This window comes from Sarcophilus harrisii, chromosome 2 (assembly GCF_902635505.1).
Source record: "Sarcophilus harrisii chromosome 2, mSarHar1.11, whole genome shotgun sequence".
In the NCBI taxonomy this organism is placed as follows: Eukaryota; Metazoa; Chordata; class Mammalia; order Dasyuromorphia; family Dasyuridae; genus Sarcophilus; species Sarcophilus harrisii.
In genome coordinates, this window is record NC_045427.1 from 314,237,424 (window position 1) to 314,255,803 (window position 18,380).

Here is an 18,380-nt window from a genome sequence, read left to right on the forward strand (position 1 = left end):
TCTCACTATATTCTCAGAATTGATTTAACTTCATTTAATCATTATTTTCTTAATCAATAATCCTAACATATTAAATATTTCTGTAGTCTCCCAGGTGTTTCTATGATTAAGTTATATGAAAACAAACCTATAAGCTTCCTTAATGATCTTGGTATTTCAAACACCAATGTTGTAATTCTTATAAATAAAATAAAGAGCATATATGAACAACCAATCTTCTAATTTATTTGTTTTATAAATGAGACAGAGATATAGTACTTTGGGACTAGGAAAATTCCATTTTTAAAAATAAAGGCTTTAAAAAAAATGTAGCTTATTCCACATATTGATTTGACTCAGTACACAATTAAACAATTAATAAAAAGTATTTATTAAGCACTTCCTATATGCCACTCACTGTTCTAGGTCCTGGAATCACAAGTAATTGAATTTTTCAATCCACTACCTCTTCTCCCTTTCTTTTTCCAATCTTGTATGTTTTACTCCTGATCAAAGAATTCATCAAAAACTGGAATTCTTTCTGTCTTAGTCCTCACTAGTGTCCAGCATTTCCTTTCATCTTTTTCTGACTCATCTGAATTGGTGCTAGAACTGTCCCAAAATAATTCATCTTGGACCTGCTGTTTGAGGGACCATCTTCTCAATTCATCACTTTTCCTGGGATGATATCCACTCCATTCATGATTCATCAATTCTTTATTCCATGCATTTCCTATGAAAGACCAAAATTCTTTTAGAATTCAATCCAACATAGTCAATATTGTGTCTAAGGAAAGTTTGCTTCCAAAAAAAATCTAGATTCATTCATTAATTTATTCATTCAATACACATTGATTAAGTACCCATAATATGCCAGGTACTGAAGTAGAGATATAATGGATCCTCCTCCCTCAAATGGCTTTGTCCTCATTTTATTAGGGCAAAACTATATATGTATGTGTAGGTATATATAAATACACACAGGCATGTACACATGTATACACAAATATGTGCATCTATATCTTGAAAAGGAAACATTACATGTAAATATTAATAATATTGTATTACTAACAACATAAATATTAACAATAAACAATATTATAGATATATATGTATAAAGTAATTGCAAAGTAATTTCTGAATTGATGACATTGAAGTTAGGATAGGCATGGTATGAGAAATGACACAAGCTGATATTTGAAAGAATCTAACTAATTTTTGTGATGGATAGGAGGGGGAAATGAATTTCAGACATAATGGACATAGTTATACAAAGACAAGGAGGCAGAAGATGAAATATTGTGTATGGGGGATAACAAAGTAAAACAGTTAGGAATTTGTGAAGAATACAAATGTGCAATTAGATTAGAAAGACAGATTGGGACCAGATTGAGAAGGCTTTAAATGCTAATCAGAGAAGTTTATATTTTATCCCAGAGGCAAGAAGAAACCACTAGAGCTTTATCAGGAAAGTGACACAGTCAGTCTTGTGCCCTAAAAATATCACTTAAGCAGCTGTGTGAAGGGTAAATTGGAGAGAAGAGAGATTAGAAATTGCTAGACCAATTAGAATGCTATAGCAATGCTCTAGGTGAGAGATGATTATGGTCTGAGTTAGAATGGTGATCATATGGATGAAAATAAGAGGACAGATGTGAGAGGTACTGTCAAGGTAGAATTAACAAGAATGATTGGATTATAAGGGAGAGAGTTAATAATGACTCCGGTGTTGTAAACCTGAATGACAAGAAGGATATGATATCCTCAATAGAAATAAGGAAATCAGGGAGATTTTAAGCTTGAGATGCCTACAGGACATCTAGTTGGATATCCTCCATGGTTCATGGGCAGTTGGGAATTCAAGAATAGAATTTAAGAAGGATTGGATATATAGGTTGGATATATAGGTTTCAGAAATGTCTACATATAATAATACCTTGAAGGCCTGGTGTTAGAAAGACTAATATCTGTTCAAACCTTTAGATGTCCTTCTTTTCAATTTTTTTTTTATGACAAAAATCATATTATCTTTTTTGATGTATGTGAACCAATGCAGAAGTTAGTGAAGTAAGTTGCTGCCATTTTTCTCTTTTCCCAGAACAGAGATCTCCAAATTACAGCCTGAGAACTAATTCTTGACTGTCTCACCAGGGAAGCTAAAAATGTTTTTTTTCACATTTTTAATATAAGAAAAGTAGAAGGTAGGCACTACAAGTAGGAAAGCCATAGCCCAGCAAAGGGAGAGGAGAATAAGTTTTTTACATGTACTCTCAGACTAGTAGAGAAGGCGAAAAGTAGTTAACAGCTGGACTTGTTTTACCCTGGGCAGCTAAGTAGTGCAGTGGATAAAGTGCTAGGCCTGATATTAGGAAAATCTGAGTTCAAATCTTGTCTAAGACACTTACTAGTTGTGTAACCCTGGGTAAATCATTTAATCCTGTTTGCCTCAGTTTCCTCATCTGTAAAATAGGAATGATGATGGTATCGATATCCCAGAGTTGCTATGAGGATCAAAAGCAACAATATGGGCAGAGTATTTAGAACAGTACCTGGCACATAGTACATTATATACAAGTGTTTTATTATTATTATTCTAGAGAAGAAGGAGATATTATTGATAATATGCTGCTCCAGGGATCAACCAGAGAACTGAAACAGAAAGGGAAATGGAACAAGGCATTAATGTGGGGAAAGAGGGGGAGAATATCAGGCCAAAAGAAAAAAAAATGGCATTCATTTGGGACCAGTTCTGTCTTTGCAGAAGCCATGTAAGGCAAAACAGTCAGTGAAAACTGAACAACAAAAACAGAAGAAAATAAAGGATTACAAGAACTTATTTTGAATAGTTATATGTTAATAAATCTGAAAAGATAAAAGAAAGCATAGTACTTTCTTTCCTTCCCTTTATTTTAGTATTTTATTCCCCCCCCAGTTATATGTAAAAACAATTTTTAATATTTATTTTTTATATTTTTAATTCCAGATTTTCTCCCCTCTTTTCCTTTGCCTATTGAGAATGCTAATGATTCTATATAGGTTATACATGTGTAGTCATGCAAGACCTTTTTATAATAGTCATCTTATAAGGAATACTTTCAAAAACATAAAATACTCAAATGAACAGAAGAGCAAATAGAAACCTTAAGTAAGCTAATGTTGGTAAAGAAAAAGAACTACATGTAATGGAAATACCAATGAAGGGGGGGGAAATGGCCCTAATAATGATTATGATGAATTCATAAGAGAATTTTGTCAAGCATTTAAAGAATAATATCAATATGGCACAAATTATTCTTTAAAAATGAGTATTAAAATATTCTTCTTTGCTTCTTTTGTGAGAAATATAAATCTAATGTCAAAATGAGAGAAAGATAAAGCACAGGAGAATTACAGACAATACAATTAACAAATATTGATTTAAAATACATAAAAATACTTTAAAATGTCCCCCATTTTATTAAAAGTGGAAAGTAATCTGACCTATATAAGGTTTAGACTAATATCTTGAATATCAAATCCTTATCTGAGAAACTTTATAAAAAGATATTTTCCCCATTTGATTGGGATAAGGGAAAGTCAATTGAGAAAAATATCATTTTATGAAGTTTTTCAGATAAGGATTTGATAGACAAGATATAAAAATAAAAAGCATGTATACACACATATTTATTGTTTGATATTATATTTATAATGATAGAACTCTAATATGGAGTCACTTAGGCTTAGTGGTCCATATTTCCTTCCAACCACATTGAAAGGTCTCTAATCCTGAGTATATCCTTCTGGACTTCCTGGCAGTATTGTGCTTTATTACAAAACTCCAACCATCAAAAGCTGAGTGGATTGTCCACATAACTGAGCTGTGAAGTGCCATCCCTTGCCAGTTGAAAGAAAGAAGTTGGGAATGTACTGTAAAGACAATGGGAAAGTACAAGCCTTGTCTTTCTTTGTCTTTGGATAAGGATTAAAGCTTTCACATCGGAGATTAGTCAGTCAACAAGCATTTATTAAATCTAACAATACCTTCAAGGAGCTCATATTCTAATAGAAAGACATACAAATAACTATATATATCCAAGATATATACGGTATAAATATACGGTAATCTTCATAAAGAAGGCATTAGTAGTGAGATTAGTAGTGAGAGGAATTGATGAATGCTGTGTATTCAAGGATGAGGATCAGCCAATTAAAAGGTATGGAGTCAAGAGATAGAATATCATTTACAAGGAACAGTAAGGAAGCCATTGCCACTGTATCATCGAGTACATGGAGGGGAGCAAAGTGTAAGTATATTGGAAAGGTAAGAAAGGGCTGGCTTGTAAATGCCAAGCAATGACATTTACCTATCTGGGAATCATCTTTATAGAGATGATAATTGAATCCCTGGGATTAAATGAGATTTTCAAGTGAGATAGGATAGAGAAAAAGAAGGGGATCTGGTTTAGATCTTTGGGGACATCCATTATTCCTGAGAGTGCTTTGGTTAAATTATCAAACAAAGGAGACTGAAAAGGAATACTCATATGATAGGAAGGAAAACCAAGAGAGAAAAGTTTTGTCGTGAAAACCTAAAGAGGAGAGAGAATTTTGGAGGAGGTGATTGATAGTGCTTCATAGAGGTCAAGAAAGATGAAGAAGGAGAAAAAGTCTTTAGATTGGGACTATGAAATAGTTATCAGTATAATGGTTGAACAACTCAGTTGAACAGCTATTGGTGGCTAATGCAAACTAATTTTTGATTCCATATTTTAAAGAAAGAAGCAATTATTCTCACCCAGAGATCTTTGAGGATGGAGTCAATTCCATTAGTGGGCCTCACTATATCCTTTTATAGACTAGCAACAATGTCAGTTACTACAGCAAAGAGATCAAAAGAGCTTTGCGACTCTATCAAGAAATACTTGATGTCTCTCTGACAAACATGGGAAGATGTTAATCAAGACAGAGCAGAACCAATTTAGAATATAAACTCATGTGAAAATCTTAGAATGGTTCTAGAAGATTTTGAATGGATTTCTTTATTGTGGAGGGGTCCAGATTTCATCTATGTGGAACTCCCCATTTTATAAATAATTTGTAATTTATAGTCTTAATCTGGTATATGTCAAAGTTAATCTTCTTGACTCTAGCTAGTAAGGAATAAAGGCCAGCTCTCTTTCTTCTACATGATGATATCTTTTTTACAAAATACATAATAAGAAAAAAAAGGTTAGGTCTTTAAAGTTCTCAAATTTAACTAAGTGACAGAGACATTGCCATTTCCATAATATCATCCATATACCCTGATATTATGCCAATATTGACATTGTACCTCTTGAAAGTCATGTAGGAGAATAACTCAGAGAGGAAGAGGGGAGCACTCAAAACAGAACTTAAGATTCTCCCCTCTCTTTAATAAGCTGGTATTGATGTGTTTGTCACTATTACTATTTGTCTGGAGACATTTGATTGTGAAAACTTAGAATAATTCTGTTCCATCAGACATACTTGTTGGATTCGATTGTATTAGATTGGACAGTCTTGGGGATGGCAGAACACTATGTGGGAAATCAGAAAAACTGTTTCTAATATATTAACATCCTGTGCAACTTCCAATACATTAATAAACCTCTTTGTCTTTTGTTTTCTTTAATCATAAATGAAGATTTTTCTGTTTGGCTTCTAAAAAATGAGTGAGTCATAATATAACTAAAATATTTTTAATAATTTGGTGAAATATCAATTAATAAAGTCTTTTCCAACTGTTTTGCAAACTTCTCTTTTTATTTATTTTATAATTCCTCAATCCCAAAATGTATAATTAGGACAGGCTTAGTAAATTACATAAGTACAACAATAGGAGTAACCCAAAGCCATTGCTCTTTTTTCATCAGAAATATGCCAGATGAAATTAAAAACAAATTGGGAATATTTCATTTCATTGAAAAATGACTGAACTCACCTCTTTCTTCATTTATGGGTATATTAGACTCCATAGCTACAAAGTCTTCATTGTCATCATCTCTTGGCATGTTTTCAAGGACTTTTTTGGCTTTGAGTTCATTCATTTTGTGCTTATTAATTCTTGCTTCTCTGTGGAGACTCCTCTTCAATTCATTCTGAGCCAGTAAATGATTCAATTATATTAATATAACAGAAAAGTAAATAGTTAACTTCTTCCCCAAGTTTGGCAGCCTTCACTATACAGAATTTAGAGACTCTTAACAAACTGAATGTGTCACAGTTCATCACAAGGACAAAGACACATGTTAGATTGAAACGTTTTGGAGAAAAGTCTTAGAAGTAGCTTTGATTTCCAAAATCAACTAGATAACCAGTTAAGAGGAATGGAGAGAAAAACAACTAAAAAGAAATTGAAATGGAGTAAGGAAGATGGAGAAGTACAGAAAAGTGAAGTCAGATAGAAAATGAAGAGATAGCTGGCCTGAGAACTCTCCTTAGGAAGTTGGGGTAGGAAGACATCCTTGCTTCAAATCAGAGAAAATGGCCGTAGAGTCAAAGCAGGCTTCTGAAATGTGAGTTCTAGGGTTGAAATTATCTTCTAAAATAAAGAAGTTTCTGGTATATCATAGAGAAATTCAGAGGAGGACAGGTTGGTGGAAAAGGTAGAGGGAAATACTCTGGGAGATAATGACTATGGGGAAATCAGGAAGAAATTTGTTCTGATAAGATTATCTTTTCTGTTATCAGCATATATTTTGATATTTTCTTAATATTTTATCTGCTTTATAACTTGAATGAGTTTTCAAGGAAGGCTCTTGAAATGAGACCATTTGAGTTCAAATTGTAATTTCTTTTACTTGTGTCAGAGTCAAATAGAGGGTGAAATGATTTTGTCTCAGGGTGGGAAGTTGAGACAGTTGTAATAGAACTCCTAAACTGACAAGGAAGAATGTCTCCAGACTTCTTTCATCCCCATCATCTCAAACAACAATCTGTTTACTGTAGGGATTACTCATTCTGCCCCTGGTCCCCAGGAATCAGGATTCTTAGATTCCAAATATGAAGAAATACAACTTCTATCCATTGCTCTGAGATGAAATAATTCTACGTGACTACTTTTCAGATATTTATAGGTGGTGATCATGTTCTATAATAAGAGAAAAGAAAAAATGAATCATTTAATCTCACCATTTTAAGATCAATATCTAGATTTGGAGAATTTTTAAAGATCATTTAGTTCCAACTCCTTTATTTTAAAGATGAGAGGTGAGACACATAGAAATTAAATGATTGGTCCTATTCATCAGAGATAAGGTTTGAACCTAGGTCCTCTGATTCAAAAGTTAATGCTTTATTTAAAAGCTAAATTAGCCTGCCTCCCAACTAGTTTTTTTTTTTCTTTTCTCTTCCAACAGTAACGATATTTGAGCAGATGATGATACCCAGAGTGGTCAACAGGGAAGGGACATCCTAGATAACTGAGGAAAGGATTAGGAAGCATCTTATAGGCTTTAATAAGTTCAAGTCTCCAGACCTGGAAAAACTAAATTCCAGATTCAAAAACAATAAGATTATCTGATAATTAAGTGTGATGGACTTGGCTCTTTTCAACAATGAGATGATTCAGGCCAATTCCAGTAATAATCACCTCAAAATCAGCCAGGTGATAAAAGTTCAAACGTTTATTCCCTCCTTCCTTGGGCCCAGTTAGCTTTCTTAGAGGCCTCAGCTTTCCTTGGTTCAGAGAGCTCTTGCCCCTAATCTTTTGCCTCTGCCAACTTCTGCTTCTCTTCTTCCAAATGTCTCCAGCCAGCACCAAGGTGAAAGTTGGAATGAATCTGACTCCACCTCCGAGAGTGGGCTTGTGGGCTTCCTCCCAGAGTGCTCTCTCACTCTGTCAGTCTTCCGAAGTGACTTCTGGCTCTAGCTCAACTCCTACTCCTGGCTTCTTCTGAACTAACTAACTGACTGAAGCTCCAAGAGCTTCTTATATATGATCTCTTAAAGGTTGACTCCTCCTCTGAGGGAGGGATTAAGGGAAGTGTGAATTCACAAAGTTACAAAGTTAACTTTGTAGATCAGGGAAATGTGGTTGATATAACGTATCTAGACTTCAGCAAAGAATTTGACAGTTTTTCATGCTATACTTGTGGATAAGTGAATATATATATATTTTAATCAATGAGCATTTATTATGTTCCTACTATATTCTAGGCACATCACACATAAGACAGAGAGATATAAGCTGAATGACACTGTACTATATTGTACTATCATTCAGCCTATATTATTCCATCTTATATGTGATTGAATGACAAAAATCATTAAGTATATAATGATGACTACATAATCAATTTGAAGAACAATCTATCTAGTAGCATGCCAGAGTGACATGTTCTTGATCCCTTATTTCCTATTTAATTTGATCAATTACTTAGAAGGAAGATTGTATGGCATGCTTATTAAATTTTAAGATGGCACAAAGTTTGGAGGATTAACTGATATATTGGATAACAGAGACTGCATTGAGAAATCTCCCAATAAAATCAAATAAAATGAAATGACAGAAATACATATAAACACATACAGAAATACATTCTTTTCTTGTATTTAAAAAAAAAAATCAAACTCATAATACAACATGGGGAAGGGAGTAGAAAGCTTAGCTAAATCAAAATTAGAAAAAAAGAACTGGAGATCTTGGTGAACTGCAAGCTTAGAATAGACCAATAGTCTATTGGTCTAGTCACACAATAGTGTGATGTATAGGGCAAAGAAACAAATAATATCCTAAATGGCACAGAAAAGCATCATGTTTAGAATGAAGATATTAATAGTTCTTTACTTTGCCCTGGTCAAAACACATCTGGAGTACTGGGTTCATTTCTCAGCATTTCATTTGGGAAAAGACAAAGTGAAATGTGTCCATAATAGTCTGGAAAAAATGATGAGAAGAATAGAAAATGTGGTAATCAGGATATTTGAAGAAACTGGAGATGTTTAACTTGGAAAAAAGAACACCAGAGGGAATGTATAACCATCTATGAATATCTGAACGGTAGTCACATAGAATTATTTTATCATGGGTAGAAGTTGCGTGCCTTCACATTTGACATCTAAGACTCTTGATTCTTGGGGACTAGAGAGAGAATGAGTAATCCCTAAAGTAAATAGATAGTTGTTTGAGGATGAAATGAGTCTAGACACCTTGTCAGCAAGTGAGTGTCATTAAAACTCTCTCAATTTTCCATATTGAGGCACAATCATCTCAACCTTGATTTGACTCTGACACAAGTAAAAGAAATTATATTTTGAACTCAAAAGGTCTCTTTTCAAGCCCTCCTTGAAAACTCATTCAAATTATACAATGGATAAAGTGATATTAAGAAAATATCAAAATATATGCCAGTAACAGAAAAGATAATCCTATCAGGAAAAAGTTCTTCCTGATTTCTCCCATAATCATTGTTATTGTCTCTCATAGTATTGTTATGTTTGAATTAACTGAAAGTTCAGTGATTTATTTTAACCTCTTCCTAAAATCTCTATTGGGGGGAGGGGGAAGAGAAAAAATGTTATACATACACACACAAGGTTTTTTAAATTAGTAAACAATAAATTTAATTAATAAATTAGTAAAATTTAATAATTTTTAAATTAATAAATGATGATTCCTCTCCTTTGTTGTTATCTTTACCTCTTGTTTCTTGCAGTTCATTTCTAGCATTTTCATTTTGTGTAAGTATTGCCTTTTCCCAGAAGAGTATGTCAGAGCTTGCATTCTCTTTTCCAGCTCCTGCAATGAAAAGTTAATACACTGGTTAAAGCTAGATTGTTTGATAATAACAGTAACATTTATATAATGCTTTGAAGGTTTGCAAAGAGCTTTTCATATATTATCTCATGAGATCCTAATGTAGCCGGGTTTGTATGTTCAACTACACCTACTTATTGGTTATACCTCAGTCTGCTACTTAACTTATTTCCTTTTTTTTTTTTTTTTTTTTACTTAACTTATTTCCGTATTTAATCATTATTCTAAGATTTAAAATAATCTGGGGGTATATGTGTATTTCTTATTAATAATATCATAATCTTTTCTCATTAATCAGTTATTTTTAACATCTGCCTATGTGAAATACTACTTATTAATTAAACTGGAGAAACCTCCTTTTTCTAATAGTAGACATTTGTATCTCTCAATATTAAACTCTTAAGTCTTCCATAAATCAATAAAATTAAATTTACAAAATATATAATTTATTAACAAATTAAACTACTAATAAAAAGAAATATTTATAGTATTTTGGCTGAAAAATATCTCAATCAGTCACCTTAGTTCTTTACTATAAAGACAAATTACTTCATTTCTGGAAATATTTCATCATTTAATTTACTTCAGACACTGATGAAACTCTATTAAAAATTCTTTTTAAAATTTTTCTTCAAGATAACAAGTAAATTCAGTTTCTCAGGAAATGCCATATTAGTTCTTTTCATTTATCTCTTTTCAGCCATCACAACAAACATTCTATCCAAAATGCACATTGGAATCAATTGTGGTAAATGGGAGACACTGGCACAGGACTGCCCAGCAGGGTGTGCCCACATCAAAGAAGGTGTTGTGTTCTATGAGCAAAGCAGAATGACAGTAGCTCAAAAGAAATATGAGATATGCAAATTTAGAGACATTTCCACTTCAAATGTAATGTGGACTATTTGTGCCTAACCTATGGGTAGTCTTCTGAGCTTGTATTGGTCTGATCGCCACAGTTAGACGCATTGTACACTGACTGTAACATAATATCATGTCATTTTGGTTCTCTTTGAGTACAAAAGACAACAACAAATCACCAATAAGCTGCTAGTATCTAATATTTCCTTCATAAAAAATTCTTTTTATCAAGGTTTTTTTAAAGCCCTAAAAAATGGATACAGTTTAATAAAAAAGAATTTCCTTTTAACCTTTCTTTCTGTATTCTATACAGATTCTTTATGGATTCTCATGAAAAAAAAGCAAAATTAACCTAGTCATCCTTTCCCTGATTCCACAGGAAGAAATACCTGATAAAATACAAAACTTCAGACTTCACAAAGCTCCACTTGGCTCTTAAGGATAGAGTTACAATATCTATAATCTCTATGGGTAATGAAATAGGAGTTATATTTGTAAACAACCACATGAGGTAGATAAATATTAGTAGAATATCTTCTGAGACTCATAGGGACAAAGTGATTTGCCCCAAGTCATACAGCTTAGTAAGTGTAGAGTGGTATTAAAATCCAGTTCTCTCTAACTCCAGTTAGGGGGCTTGCTCTACTTCATCTTGCTGAAACTAACTGCAATACAAATTATCTTTCCAAGCCTAAGGTTTTATCTTTCCATATCATTAATGAGTCATTCATTATTGTTACTAGTGTTATTACTGCTTCTTGATGTATATTGTATTCTATCTTTTTAAATATTTCTACTGAACCTAGAGTTTTGAAATATTCATTTGTTCATAATGTTGTCTCTCCTTTAGTCCAACTCTGAGGGCAATGTCCTTGGGATTTTGTCATGGTTAAGTGAAATATACTTTTTTCACTCCCAAAGATAGCTGGTGAATAGAGTATCGGGCTCTGAAGTCAGAAAGATATGCTTTGAATCTTGCTTGAAACACTATATCACCTCAAGCAAGTCACTTATCTCCCCAGTCTCAGTTTCCTCATCTATGAAATGTGGATGATAATATTACTCTAAAGATTTGCTCTGAAGAGCTAATGAGATAATACATGTTACAACCTTTTTATACTTGAAAGTGCCAAAATATGAGCTATTACTCTATCAAGGACAGGATATTTTAATGAGAAGTAAAAGTTTTGATTGATTTGAAAATTGATTTTCCTAATAGGAAAGCTTGTTTCATCGCTGTACAATGCTGTAATATGTAAATAATGATCCTAGGAGCTACTAAAGCATAGAAAGAACCTGAAATTGAACATTTGTGACATTGGTCATCCCTCTCCATTAGGCTTCAGTAACAATGCAAACAATATCTGTGGATAATGAAGGACAAAGTCCATCCTTATTTTTCACCAGGTGTTGTAGTGAATGAAAGGGAAGAAACATAACAGACAAAGCCTTTCAATAATACTCTTCATGTTGAGCTTGTGGAAGACCCATGTCAGGTAATGTTAAATGTGAGAAAGACAATTTCTTTCAAGTATATGTCTGGAAGCCAGCACATCTATGGAGAGGCCCGTCAACAGAAGGACTGTTTTTACTTAAGCTTATAAGTCTAACAATGCCTGGAAATCATTTGTACCAATTGCAAGACAATGTTTTGTTTGGGTTGGTCAGGATAAGTCATTACCATATGAATTTAATTTCCCTTAGAGGGGAAAAAAAGAAAAAATGCCACAAACTGAAGGGAACAAGAAGGATATTTGGTACAATTTTTCTTTTAGTAGTTTCTGGAAGCTACCCTCTTCCAATCTAACCTCACAGGGAGTGGCTGCTCTGGATTCAAAGTATTCTGTAGTTTCTCAGCCTTTAAAATTATAGTTCATGAGCCCCCACTAATGGAGTCAACTTTGTTGGTCAGGCAGACTGCCAAAATTTGTTCAAAGGAAAAATGGTATAGAAAAAAAGAAGTAACCACAAAACATTTTCCCCATAAACCTGAGAAGTACTCTCTCACAAATATACACATCAGTGGAAGAATGAACACATATTAAAAAACATGTGAAGAGATGGTCAGGGTGCATTCATGCAAGGGTGGAAACAAGGGGATCATGAGTGTATAGGATATATTTGTAACAAACAACTCATACTTCTAACTTTACAAGACCATGATATGTTTTAGTGATGTCATTGTGCTTACCCCCAGTCTTCTCACTGCTCATCCCTTATACTATGCTGGAATGGTCTTGCAATCTCTACTAGAATTCTATTCCACCAGATGCTTCTTCATTATAATCTTTGCCAGAGATGTTTTGATTGCAGGCTCCATTACCTCCATCTTAAAGCTCAGCTGATATCCTTGGTTAGCTCTTCCTTAAGCAAGAACAGGTGCTACCATGCTTTTAGATTTTTTTAAACTTGAATAAATGACCTGAGTTTTTCCCAGATATTTTAGAAGATGCAGCGAGCCATCAAAAAAAAACTTCAGGTTTATCATGTTCTTTTAATCTTAAGTCTGAGGCATCTCATCTCCTTAAAAGGAGATTCACATCTATATATGAAAAACTCTTTAGAACAAAGCATAGAGTCCTTGAAGTAGCTAATGCCACCAGAATTGCCACCCATCTCCATTGCCTTTTCTTTGGACTTATCTTCCTAATATAAGGAGTTAGAGTCCTGCCAGAGGCTTCTGTCAGAGTCCCAAAACCAGAGCTTTCCTTAGCATATCTCTCAATTTTAATTTCCAAACTTTGGATAATCAGGTAATAGTTATTTCTGCAATAACTACCAAACAACTCTGGGTTCAGACAGTAGATGTCAAACATTAAGGTTCTTTTATTCTTCCATGGAGATGAGAAGATAAGGAAAAGTCACAGATACAAACTAACCCAGGAGTCAAAGTGAGCAAGTCTATGCCTAAGCATATTCTTAGACTTTGTAATTTTATATAGATATCCTCAAAAACTTAGACATTTGAATGAATGAATGTGTGTGTGTGTGTGTATGTGTGTCTGTGTGTAACCTTATACAAGGATGCAATTTCTCTAATTCAATAAGTTTAATTCATAACATAGGCCAAAGGTCATGGAAAAGAGTACTCTTTTTGAAGACATGAGAATGTACATGTTAAGTGGTGATGCTAAGGATTTAGGATATTAAATCCTGGTGGTGGTGTTTTTTCTTCCCAGTGAAACAATTGAATTTCAACAAAAACAACAACTGTTGTTTTCAACAACAGAGATTGAAATTGCCATTTGACAGGTAAAGAAATTGAAACCCAAAGAGTTAAGATGACTTATTACTTAAGTACCTCTCACATTGGTTAAGATGACAGGAAAAGATAATGATAAATTTTGCAGGGCATGTGGGAAAACTGGAACACTAATACATTTTTGGTGGAGTTGTGAACTGAATCAACCATTCTGGAGAGTAATACGGAACTATGCCCAAAGGGCTATCAAACTATGCATACCTTTTGATTCAGCAGTCCAACTACTGGATATGTATTCCAAAGAGATAATAAAAATTGTAAATTGAGCAGATGCCCATCAGTTGGGGAATGGCTGAATAAGGTAAGACATATGAATGGAATACTATTGTTCTATAAGAAATGATGAGCAGGCTGATTTCAGAAAAGTCTGGAAAAACCTACATGGACTGATGATGAATAAAGTGAGTAGAACCCAGGAGAACATTGTACACAATTAAAAAAATAATATTATGTGATGATCAATTGTAATGGACTTGACTTTTCTCAACAATGCAGTGATTGAAGGCAATTTCAATAAATTTGGGATGGAAAAGGCCACTCACATCCAAAGATAGAATTATGGAGACTGAACGTGGATCAAAGGATATTTTCACCTTTTTGCTTATTTATTTTTTTCTTTCTCATATTTTTTTCTTTTAGTTTGATTTTTCTTGCACAATATGACAGAAATGGACATATGTTTAAAAGGATAGCATATATTTAACTTATATCAAATTGCTTGGTATTTTGGAAAGGAAGAAAGTGAGGGAAGGAAGAAGAGAAATTTGGAAAAGTTTTACAAAAATGAATGTTGAAAACTATCTTTACATGCATTTGGAAAAAAATACTATTGAGAAAAAAAAACTCCAGGACACACAGATAGTAATTATCAGGGCCAAATTAAAACAAGGATCTCATTACTTCAAGTTCAGTTCTCTTTTCAATATATAATATAATAAATTTTGTCCGACCTGTCCGTATCAAAGTCAACTATCCTCTTTCATCAACCTTCCCATGTTTATTACAAGGTCAAAAATGGACTAGATCTCATGGGGCAAACAGTTTAGAGGGCTATGTGTTCTAATCAGATAATAATTGCCAGTTTGGGTCAGATGGGCTTGGGCTATCAGGTCCAGATAATATGTCTCTATGTATCTTAAAGCTTTCAGTTTGCATTTTGTCTTTTATGCTTCTATGAAGAAAAAAAAAGAGCAATACTATTTCTTCACCCTTACCATTGCCCCAACATTAACAATATTCACCTTTTTCTTTAGCATGGTTTCAGCCGCTTTTTGGGTCAAGAACTTTTCAGCAGTGTTGACTTGTGGTTCAAGAGGTTCCAGCATCTAAAATCCAACAATTAAACCATTCAGCATTACTTAGTCCAGCATTCAATGAAAGATAAAAGCCAAAAAATTCCTTTCCAGAATTTGCCCAAAAAAAGTCACTCTCTTTAGAGTTTCTTTCATCTCCAAGATTCTATAATTGTTTTACAGCTTTGCTCATGTGGTGAAACAATTAGTAGAATTTCAGATGAAAAGAACTCAGAAAGGTAATTTCCTTTATAGCTCTGTACTTTATAACACTAGACCTATAAATAGCAATTTTGGTATTGCTTTAGAATGTATGTCCTGCAATTAAGACCAATTCAATTACCAAAGGGAAAAAGTCCAAGATACCCAGTGAAAGGGAGACAGAGACCCTGAGACACCTTTCCCTATTGACAGAGACCCTGAGACACAACAGAGGAGACTTCTATAAGGTACAAAGTAGAGCCAGCCTGGGAAAGCTTACTTGGCAATGGAAGCTGCAATCTAGAGCTTTCCTATTTTAAATATGATAGGGGTTTTTTCTTTTTAACTGGCTAAGCTCAGTAATTTCTATTTCTTCAAAAAGAATAATAGCTTTCATCACTTATAAATGTTGGTGTCCCAAGACAAAACAGTAGTTACAGTTTCATTTGGATCTATGCCATTCCTAATAGAGAAACTCTCTTGTTTCTAAGTCTCCAGAGAAAATGCCACAGTATACCATGAGCAATCATTAATGCTAATGAAGCAAATTCATAGTAAGAATAGCCTTTTATTTTTAGTAAGAGGAAGAAATGCTGGGGTGGGAGAGGGATTAAGATCAAAGAGTTAGTATGTTCTGGTGGTGCATGATAATGTGATGAAAGACGTAGAATTGAAAGGGACCTCAGAAAGCCCAAACCTGTTATTTAAAAGAAGAAATTCAGGATCAAGAACACTAAGTAATTTTTCTAAGGCCACATAGATGCAAGTCAAAGAACTAGGTCTTGCACTCAGGTCTAAGAGCTTTATGCAGCTAGATAACACAGTGGATAGAGTAGGGGCCCCTGAGGTCAGGGAAATGTCTTCTTGAATTCAAATCCATCCTAGTCTTAGACTTCCCCTGGGAAGCCACTTAACCCTGTATGCCTCAATTTTCTTATCTGTAAAAATGAATTAGAAAAGGAAAGGGCAAACCATTCCAGTATATCTGTCAAGAAAACCCCAAAATGGTATACCAAAGAGTTGGAAATGAATAAACAACAATTCATGACTAAGCCCTCTAAATTTCTTTCACTTTTCTACCCTAAACTATAGTTCACAACATCCTCTTGGGCCTCTTCCTTTGCCTACCTTTTCTTTCAATTTCTTAAAAGCTATTGCTGCAAGGCTGAAGATCAGAGCTACAGAATTCTAAAGAGATATTTTATGATGTCAAGGCCTATAAAACAAATTGGACTTAAAAAAAACTTCAAAGCTTTGAAACATATAATGAGACTTCAGGAGTCACAGGATGAAGTATGAGAACAGTTGTCTTATGGCAATGAAATCAAATGCTTTAGAATGTTTTTTCTTCTTTCTTTTTCTTTTCTTTTCTTTTTCTCTGATAAGACTTTTTAATTTCTCAGGGAATGGGGACAGTTCCATTAAAAAGACTATTGGGATGGGAGTGAGGAGGAATAAGGGGGAAAAAAAAGAACAGTTGTGCACAGTAGATTTGCAGCTTCATGTTCATCTTTTTAAAATTGTACTATGCTAAAGAAATGCTTGTTTTATTTCATAAATTAAAAATAAATTTTTAAAAAGAAACATGGGAAAAAGAGAGAACAAAAAAGGAGTGAAAGTGAATTAATAAATGTATCACTAATATGCAGATGGATGATTTGTTTTTAAAATGTCATTCAAAATCTGAATATAAAAAGGATAAGATTTTCAGAAAGTTTTCTTTAAAAATTCCATATTCTATAAGCTTTAATAGCCTAAAACTGAACTGCAACTTTTGGACAGCCTGCATTTATGAACCAGCTTATCTGATATGTGAAAATAGAATTGATCACAGAATTCATTTTCTCTGTTTTCACTTTCTTATAGTAAAAATCTATAGGTCTGGAAAGAGTTAAGTGATAGACTTTTCCTAAGGATATCTATATATTGGGGGCTTTCAGGCTTTTTCTTGAAAAGAATTAAAAGCCACAATATTGTCATAACTCCAGGGATGGCACTAGATGGCAGCAACTTGTATTGTAAATAGCCATCATCTCTTCTAATTATTTATACTATCTAAAGAAATTCCCTAAATAATACTGCTAGAATGATAAACTTCCAACCAATACAGATCTTAGAGGTCCCTTCCCTTTCTGTCTCCCTCCTCATCCTCCAAAGGATGAAGATTTCATAAAATTTGTTAAAATAATTGTCTCAATGTTTGTGTTTATCATGAATGTTCCAATTTATTGCTTGGGGAATTAGAGGAAAGAAATGAGGAAGCCAAAAAAAGTAAGTAGGAAAGACCACTGGACTAGGAATCAGGAAACCTGAGTTCCATTTGCAGCTCACCTACCAACTTGCTGTGTATTCTGACATCATTTTCTTTGACTTACTGGCTCTTATTTTAGTCATGTGTAAAATGAAGAAGTTTGACAGAGTGTTTCTAAGATACCATCTGGTGCTAACTTTTATAAAATAAATACCGCAGATGTGTTTCAGATAGTCAGAGTAGTCCTTACCCTAAACATTCCCTCATTTTCCAGCCAGGAGGTGAATGTAGGAAGAGATTTAGCAATGCACCAATAAATTATTCCAAGAAGGATCTATTATACTCATAGTATCAAGCAATCTTCCCTCCCCTCTTAAAGTACTAGTTATTAGTTCACCAATATCTCCAGAGGGAAATAGGACTCAATTCAGGTTGTTATTATCTTTCCCTCCTTATTACTTTTAGCTTATCACTTTAAGCTGGCTAGCAAGACTACAGCAAGGAAGCATCACCAGGTTGGTTATGTTCAAAGGAAGAAAGCATTATTTGACTGCTTCTCTAATGAAGTGGGCTGTACCCACTGATTTTTATCCAGATTCACTCTCTCCCCAACCTCTATCACTACAAATAACATTGAATTCAAAACAGGAATTGGTGGGCACTAATTTCTTTTATCTCACAAGGAAATAAACAGTAGTGAAGGAATAAGAAAAAATTGAAGCAGGGGAGACCACCATGGAGAGTGGTTAGTCCAATTCTCTGAAAATGATAGCA

At 33.7% G+C, this 18,380-nt stretch overlaps 1 protein-coding gene across 1 annotated transcript in view; it reads right to left on the minus strand.

Moving 5' to 3' along the window:
- Positions 1-203: 203 nt before the first annotated feature.
- The window catches only part of CCDC198 (coiled-coil domain containing 198), a 49,435-nt gene continuing 31,258 nt past the window's right edge, over positions 204-18,380 (minus strand). The window contains exons 3-6 of the mRNA XM_031952639.1: positions 15,104-15,187; positions 9,623-9,721; positions 5,924-6,080; positions 204-712 (exon numbers count right to left, since the gene is read on the minus strand). Coding sequence (XP_031808499.1) covers positions 480-712; positions 5,924-6,080; positions 9,623-9,721; positions 15,104-15,187 — 573 coding nt within the window. The 3' untranslated portion in view covers positions 204-479. The remainder of the gene's footprint in view (positions 713-5,923; positions 6,081-9,622; positions 9,722-15,103; positions 15,188-18,380) is intronic.